The sequence below is a fragment of the Gracilinanus agilis genome, chromosome 4 (genome assembly GCF_016433145.1).
Source record: "Gracilinanus agilis isolate LMUSP501 chromosome 4, AgileGrace, whole genome shotgun sequence".
NCBI classification, from domain to species: Eukaryota; Metazoa; Chordata; class Mammalia; order Didelphimorphia; family Didelphidae; genus Gracilinanus; species Gracilinanus agilis.
Genome location: NC_058133.1, coordinates 79,380,469 through 79,389,078, shown reverse-complemented (window position 1 = coordinate 79,389,078; position 8,610 = coordinate 79,380,469). Strand labels below are relative to the sequence as shown.

General features: G+C 41.7%; 1 protein-coding gene across 1 annotated transcript in view; it reads left to right on the top strand.

The window, feature by feature from the left end:
- Window positions 1–8,610, top strand: part of NMNAT2 (nicotinamide nucleotide adenylyltransferase 2) — a 97,461-nt gene that overhangs the window by 51,273 nt on the left and 37,578 nt on the right. Inside the window, exons 2-4 of the mRNA XM_044674902.1 lie at window positions 2,016–2,104; window positions 3,426–3,493; window positions 6,984–7,062. Of these exons, the coding sequence (XP_044530837.1) occupies window positions 2,016–2,104; window positions 3,426–3,493; window positions 6,984–7,062 (236 nt within the window). The remainder of the gene's footprint in view (window positions 1–2,015; window positions 2,105–3,425; window positions 3,494–6,983; window positions 7,063–8,610) is intronic.

Genomic DNA, 8,610 nt, shown 5'->3' with positions numbered 1-8,610 from the left:
CTTCCTTCCTTCCTTCCTTCCTTCCTTCCTTCCTTCCTTCCTTCATTTCTTTCTTCTTTTCCCCTCCCATCCATCTGAAGAAAATTTTTGAAAAAGAAAACTCTTGTAACAAATAGACATTATCAAGAAAAACAAATTCTCCCACTGGCCATGTCTCAAAATTCATGTCTCATTCTGTACCTTGAGTTCATCACCTTTCTATCTGGAGGTGGGGTGCATAAGAAGTGTGGTTTGAAAAATGTTTTATTGATGTTCTTTTTTTAAGATCACTGCTACTTCCCTGTGACACCTCCCTCTCTAGCTATCACCCCTGGAGCTCTGCCTTATCACAGAGTTCAAAACACATCAACACATTAGCCATGCTGGACAATGTGTGACTTCATTCTGCACCCAAAGTCAACCACCTCTTTGGTGAGAGGTCTGAGACTTATTTGGGGAGTATGTTCAAAGGTGTGAATGTGAATGACTCCAAGAGCCTGCTGTATAGAATCCACTGTAGCTGGCATCATTTCCCAGGCCTTCATCTAACTATAAATATTCTAAGGCAGTGGGTCAAACTTTCATGTCTTCTTTTGACCATGAACTCCATTACCTGCTAGTAATTTGTTGGGAGCATTTGAATACTTTGTTACTGCTTTATCAGATGATAGTAGTGTCATGGCAGCCTGGCCATTGAAAGCCTACTTTTTATGAGCATGTGTAACACATTTTACTTCAGTGGTTCCCAAGCTTTTTTGGCCTCCCACCCCCTTTCCAGAAAAAATATTACTTAGCCCCCTGGAAATTAATTTTTTAAATTTTAATAGCAATTAATAGGAAAGATAAATGCACCTGTGGCCATCACCAACTTCCCTGGATCGCTGCAGCACCCACCAGGGGGCGGTAGCACCCACTTTGGGAATCACTGCTCTACTTGATGCAACCCTCCCATGCAGAAGTTGGGTGAACCTGCTTCTGGGCTTAAGCAGGGGGCTGAGGAGGGAAGAAAACTTCTCCCTTCAGAACATGCAGATATTCTATATCTGTTTTCTCTCTGTGAATAAAAGCCAGATTGGCTCTGATTCACTGCTGAACCTGAAGTAGTTTTGCATGCAAGAGCTTGCTAAAATGATATATGTCTTGAGTGATGAGGTCCTCCAGATTCCTATTTGCAAATGATATTCTGCTGATTGCATCAATCCTGAAACATGTCAGAGTCTTTTAAACAAGATCCATAATCATTCAACAGAGACTTGTTTAACTATCCACGGGAGAAAACCTAAGTGGAAGAAGACTGCCCAGAGTTCAAACTATGATAAAACAACTGGATGGCAAGAGGATCCATCTATCAGTATAAGAACAGACATTGCAGATAGATGATGAATTTGGTCTAGACTTGAAGGGAGAGGGGAAGAGTAGGCTAGATTTCCTTTGGGTAATTGCAAATTTCTTTTTCATTTTCTTTACCAAACTGTGAAAATAGAGGATCTCCTTTTTGATGGTTAAGTATCTTCAATTATATAGAAAGCCCTTTAAAATTTGTTTTGGGTTAGTTTCCTATGTAATATGATGGGGAGCAATCAACATTTCTTTCATGCTTACAGAAGGCTTTTTTTTTTGGTCATTGATCTATATTGGAATTTAAGTAAAGTGCTAATGGAGATAACTCCCTAAAATACAGACTAACAATTCTTAAATAGATGCTCATATTAAATTTCCTCTGAGCCTCTGTGATATATTCCTATAATAGAATATCTTAAAGACTTATTTAACCACTCTTGGTTCTAAATGTCTTTGCATGAAGGACTAGAAACCCTGATCCCTAACCTTTTGGAATCATTAATAATCAATAAAAATCAGCATATGCATTTACTAAGCACTCACTATATATTAAGTGTTTCGCTAAACAATGGAATAATAAAAGTTGCATTCCAGTGTTGAATGTTATATTTAAAAAGAGGAAAATATGGATGATTCTCAGGCTCGAAGAACCAAAAAGATTTCTTTCCACTGAAATAATCATTTCTCTTCTTTAGAAAGAGCCAGGGATTATTTGCACAAGACTGGAAGGTTTATTGTGATCGGTGGAATTGTTTCTCCTGTCCATGACTCCTATGGAAAACAGGTAGGCTCTCTCTTTTTTGGCTTGGTTTTCTTGCCCTGCTCCTGAAAGAAAAAGCTGGCACAATAATTAAGATTTTGTGAAGAGTAAAAAAGTGGAAACTCCCATCCCAGGCCTCATATCTGAACTGCAATAGGACCTGATTGAAAGGGTAATGGGGCCAGCAGCTGGGAGAAAGCAGATGCCAACTCCTCTTAGAGATGAGGCATCAGCTTCATGGTGCCAAGCTGAGTCAGTACTAATTAGAAGAGGGCCCAGTGCACCTGGTAAGCAGAAGTTGGGGTGGCTTCCAAACCTGAGGCAAATGCAACAGTTTTGGGGGAGAGCCAGCAGTCCAGGGGTTAATTTCCTCTTTGCAGACAAGAAAGCTCTGGGGGTTGGAGTCCTGTTTTCTGGAAACCCAGTTTAGGAGGGATATCTTAGTTCCTCCCTGCTGTGTGTCCCAGAAAGCTTCCAGATTCTTTTTCCTAAGGAGTAAAACTGAGATCCCTTTGAGCTCCCATGATGCTCCTCCTCCTGGAGTCCTTTTTCTCTTCCAGGCCCATTGTCATCATCTGATTTGTCTGATGCAGACACACAATGGCCCAGATTGAACAGAAGGACAAAGAAGTGTTTGTTGGTTGGGTACAAAGTATACTCTCTGAATAAATATTGACTAATGGGTGGGATTCTGGGATTTTGTCCAGGGGATAGGTTTTCTTCTGAATTTCCTTTGCTTCTTTCCTATTCTACTCCTAGTCTAAGTCTAATGAGGATGTACAAATAGACAGATATTGCAGATGGTGGAAGTTCAGCAAAATCCTTAGTCCAGGAAGTGTATTCCTTTAATTGATATGACTTGGGATCAAATGTGTAGTGCAAATAGGGTGCATATGCATGGAATATCCATGAGATCTTAATTTTGGAAAAGGAAAGTAGGAGAGTTCTGGAGGAAATAGCACAAGGACAGGTTATGTCCCCTATGCCCAAAATGCTCTCCTTCCCCACCTTGATCTCTCAGAATCCCTGGCTTCTTTCGAGACTCAATTCAGATGCCCCTCTCACTCTCTGCAACTACCTTTTTTCAAGTCTCTCCTAGATGTTAATGCCTTCCTCTCTCAGTTTACCCTCCTTCTCTATATGTATCTTATAGATACCAATTTTAGAACACATTGTCTCTCTCATTAGAATGTAAGCCCCTTGAGGGAAGGGATTCTTTTACCTTTTCTTTGAATTACTAGCACTTAGCATTGTGGCCACTATGGTTCATAGGAAACATTTGATTGATTGATTGATTGATTGATTGATAAGGAAGGTTTCTAATGATTGCTTTGATTTTCCCCAGGGTCTGGTATCCAGCCGACATCGTTTGATCATGTGCCAACTGGCTGTCCAGTCTTCTGATTGGATCAGGTAGGAGGAATTGACTGATGCCCTTCAGTAGAGACAGAAGGTGTCAGATAGCAAAGGGAGGCAGAAAGAAAAAGAGAGAAGACAAGACAGATGGACAGAGACAAATAGACCCTGAATTCTTCTATCTAAGCTATTTAGGGACCTCAAAGAAGTAAAGCAATCAAATTCATTCAATCCCAACCATGCCTGTCTTCTCACTACTCATGTAGCCTGCCATTTCCCCATAGTTTAGATCCCTGAAAATTCCTGATTGCCAGATATTCCCTGCAAATCACAACCCCAAGACCCTAGGATGACTCCTCTATAGAACTGTCAAGATCACCCTAGGGCTCTGGATCAGGAATAAGAGGGGATCTTCAGGGAGGCTTCCCTGGGCCAGGTTTGGTGGATGGCATTCTTCTGACGGAGAGTTGGTGATGGAGCTGCAAGGATTCCAAACTGGCTTTTCTGAACTGGAGGCACAAAGTTTGAGGAGAAAAGCCATCCACCTCACTCCCATCTCCTTTGTCAGACAACCACAATGCATAGATCTTGGCCTAAGAGTAGAGACATTATTTTCTGGGAAGCTCACAGTATATAATTACAGAAAGCTTCCACTAATTATGCTAATTGTACATAAAAAACTTTCTATGGTTGTAATTTGCATGAAAAGAGAGCCTTCTCATAAGGGCACGCTATTTAGCTTGTATTTCCTCTCCTGACGAAAGTAAAAATAAGTTGTACCTTTAAGTTTCTGGGAAAGGAATGGAGAATGATAGGAAATTGAACTCAGTGGGAAGAAAGTAGGAAGAAGAGGGAGTCAACTGGGAACAAGAGTGAAGAAGAGAAACAAAAAGACAAAAAATAATCACATATGTGTGTATATATTTTTATGTACATATACATATATATATATACAGTATGTGTATACATATATAGATAGGGATATGCTAATACATATATGTGTGTATGTGTGTAATGGTATCTACCCTTCTCTCTCTTTTTCTTGTTCTGTCTGTCTCTCTGTCCTTCTTTCTCTCTGTCTCTCTGCCTCTTTCTCTGTCTCTCTGTCTCTTTATCTCTCTCTGACTGCCTGTCTACCTATCTTTCTATCTATCTGTCTGTCTATCTATCTATCTGTCTGTCTGTCTTTCTGCTTGCCTGCCTAACGGCCTGCCTGCCTGTCTATCTATCTGTCTGTCTTTCTATATCTGGAGCTTATTATCAATGCTTTGTGGAAAGAACTTCATATAGATCAGTGCTTTGTCCTTTTATTTTATTTCTTAGGGTTTAGACCAGTGATTCCCAAAGTGGGCGCTATCACCCCCTGGTGGGTGCTGCAGTGATCCAGGGAGGGTGGTGGTAGCCACAGGTGCATTTATCTTTCCTATTAATTGCTATTAAAATTTAAAAAAAATTAATTTCCAGAGGGCTAAGTAATATTTTTTTCTGGAAAGGGGGCGGTAGGCCAAAAAGTTTGGGAACCACTGGTTTAGACCTATGATTTCATCAATGTTGTTATTGTTTTAGTAGATTATCTATGTAAATCTTCATGACCTCGTATGAGGTTTTCTTGGTAGATATACTGAAGTGACTTGCCATTTCCTTCTCCAGCTCATTTTACAGATGAGGAAACTGAGGCCAACAAGGTTAAATGACTTGCTTAGGCTCACACAGTTAGTAAGTATAGAGATCTGTATTGCAGGATGGAAACTCCTTCCACTGACAGATTGACAACTCCGGTCATTTAGAAAGTTAAAAAATTGCCTTAGTGGCCTCAGATACTTCCTAGCTGCGTGACCCCTGGGCAAATCACGTAAGTCCCGTTGCCAAGTCATTACCCATCTTCTGCCTTGAAACCAATACACAGTACTGTTTCTAAGATAGAACGTAAAGGTTTAAAAACTTACTTAGGACCAGATAACACAGAAGTTAAGTGACTTGCCCAGCGTTGCACAGCTACTATTTTTCTGGAGTAGAATTTGGACACAAGCTTTCCTTGCTCTCTGACTGGACTGACCTTCCATAAGAATCCTCTAACTTCATGTCACACATTTTTATCCAAAAAGTTCAGGGTGCTTTAAGACTATTTTATTTAACCCTCTAAGATCCAGGCGATGTATTTAAGATAGACAGAAATGCAGAGGAGGATGTGCTCTCAGAGGAGTCTTGATTCCATCTCTATCATACAGAAGATCCAGGAGAGAGCCACAGTGAGGAATCAGGTGTACCACTTCCTAACACTCTGCCCCAGGCAAAGGTGGGAAAGGCAAACTCATGGCTTGTGGGTTAATGGGAAGAAAACTAGACTCATGTTTATTAAATAATTGTCTGATTCTGGTGGGTGCACCAGGATCAGTAGGGTTGGTCAGAGCCACAGAGCTTCACGGTGTCAAGGAAATGAGATCTAGTCTCTGGCTCCAGCAGGAAGGCTGTCTGGAAGAGGCTCTGTGGGGGAGCCCGCTTCCCTGTGGTTTTGATGTCTGTACATGTCCACATCTCTATGAATATGCCTGGAAGAGCTGGCAGGATATGTGTGTGTGTGTGTGTGTGTGTGTGTGTGTGTGTGTGTGTGTGTGTAGGAGGGGGGCCTTTGGTATATGCATCCTCCCACAGCGTTTTTAATTAGTGAGATCACATCTCTGGAAACCTCAGGTAGGGAGGGGTAAAAATCCTCTGCCACTAAGAAAATGTTTGAGAAGCATCCCAATTTAGCAGCTCATTAAGTTTGCAATTAAGTCAGAGTGCTGTGTCAGGCCAGAACACCCGAATGATCCCTGCTCACTTCACAACCTGGCAAGCAGGGCAAGGGGAAATGCTGGGGAGCTCTATGGTTCACCCACAATCCCCTTAAGCTCAGATTTCATCAGTGTCTGGGGGGGGGGACAGGCTAGAGGAGCTGAATCCCAAAGGCTCATACCTAGAGCAAGAAGCCAAGGTCCTTAGAAAGGTACAGAATGGGGGACATGCTGGAGGAATTGAATCCCTAAGGCTCATACCTAGAGCAAGAAGCCAGAGTCCTTAGAAAGGTACAGAAAGGTAAACAGGCTGGAGGAGCTGAATCCCAATGGTTCATACCTAGATCCTAGATCAAGAATTGGGGTCCTTAGAAAAGTACAGATTGGCAAATGTCAGGAGCTTTCCCAAGAATTTCATCCCAGTACATTTTCCCTCTTTACAAGCCCACCTTTTAACCTTCCTACTTGATCTCTGGCTTTCTTTTCCCCTTCTCTCTTCCTTCCTCTCTGTCCCCCACTCTGTCTCTGTGTCTCCCTTTTTTTGTCTTTTCCCACTTTCTCCCCTCCCTCTCTTCCCTTCTCTCTCTCCATCTTTCTCCCCTCTCTGTCTGCCATCACTCTCACCCTTCTTCCCCTCTTCTACACCAGATTCTAAGTCAATTGCCAATATGGAAGTCAATATGGAAACACTCACTGGCTTTAAGAGCTGAGAGTAGGTACCAAGATAAAGATGAAAAGGAGGAAATGAAAGGAAATCTTCTGATTTCTTGCAGGGTGGACCCCTGGGAGTGCTATCAGGATACATGGCAGACCACCTGCAGTGTTCTAGAACACCACCGGGACCTAATGAAGGTGAGCTATGGCTGTGGTCAGGGCACCATAGCACACTGGGGGCCACAGTAGGGCCAACCACCACAATGTTTCAGCTGGTAAGGAGAGACCATAGGATGATAGGACCCTCGATCTGGAGCAGGAAGGGTCCTCCCAGGCCATCTATTCTTATTCTCCTCATTTTGCTCTTGAGGCTATTGAGGCCTGGGACACTTAAGTGAACTGCCCAAAATCACAGGGGTAGAAGGCATCCGAGGTAGAATTTGTACTTTTTTTTTCCTTTGAGATTGTCTCTCCTTATCTCACTCTGACTGGATACCCAATACCACAACAAAACCTTTTGTGTCCTCCTATTGCCATTATGGTAAAATACAAAGACCTCAGCCTGATGAAATTTGGTTCTAACTACCTTCTTTCTTCTTACTTTCCTTCATACCTTCTAAGTCCAAAATGGACTGTTGAATTATTCCTTGAACTTGAAGTTCTATTATCTCCCCTTGCATATCTAGAAGATGTTCCTGTCCCTGGAATGCCTTATATCTAGGGCAGCTGGTGGCAGAGTGGATAGAGTTTTAGGCTTGAAGTCAAAGACTTTAGTTCAAATCTGACCTCAAACACTAATTGTGTGAGCCTGGGCAAGTCACTTAGCCCTGTGGGCCTCCATTTCCCTACCTGTAAAATGAGCTGGAGAAAGAAATGACAAAATATCCCAGTATCTTTCCCAAGAAAACCTCAAATGGGGTCACAAAGAATCAGACACAAATGAAATTAATGAACAACATACCTGGAATGCCTTCTTCTGACTTCTACTTCTACTTCTTAGAATCCTTCAAGATTCATTTCCTTGTGAAGCTCTTTAATTAGACTAGAAGAGATCTGAAAGGCAATATGTTATGGCAGAAAGAACATAGTCTCTGGAGACAATAGATGTGGGTTCAGAAACTGTCTCTGTCACTTATTATTGCCATGTGGCCTTGGGCAATTATCTAGCATCTCTGAGCTTTACTTGCCACATCTGTAACCTGAGGTGGTCTCTTCTTGCTCTAAATCCATGAATCCATAAAATGAGGGGATTGGATTGGATGTCCTCCAAGGTCCCTTCTTACTAAAAATCTATGAATCTGTAAAATGAGGGGCTTGATTAGATTTCCTCCAAGATCCCTTCTTGCTCTAAATCTATGAATCTATGAAATGAGGCAAATGGATTAGATGTCCTCTAAGATCCCTTATACTCTATGAATCCATAAAATGAGAGGATAGGGTAAGATGTCCTCCCAAGATCCCTTATAATCCATGAATCTGTAAAATGAGGGGATTGGTTAAAATGTCCTTCAAGATCCCTTATAATCTATGAATCCTTAAAATGAGGGGATTGGGTAAAATGTCTTCCAAGATCCCTTATAATCTATAAATCCGTAAAATAAGGGGATTGGATAAGATGTCCTCCAAGATCCCTTATAATCTATGAATCCATAAAATGAGGGGATAGGGTAAGATGTCCTCCAAGATTTCTTATAATCTATAAATCTGTAAAATGAAGGGATTGGGTAAAATGTCCTTCAAGATCCC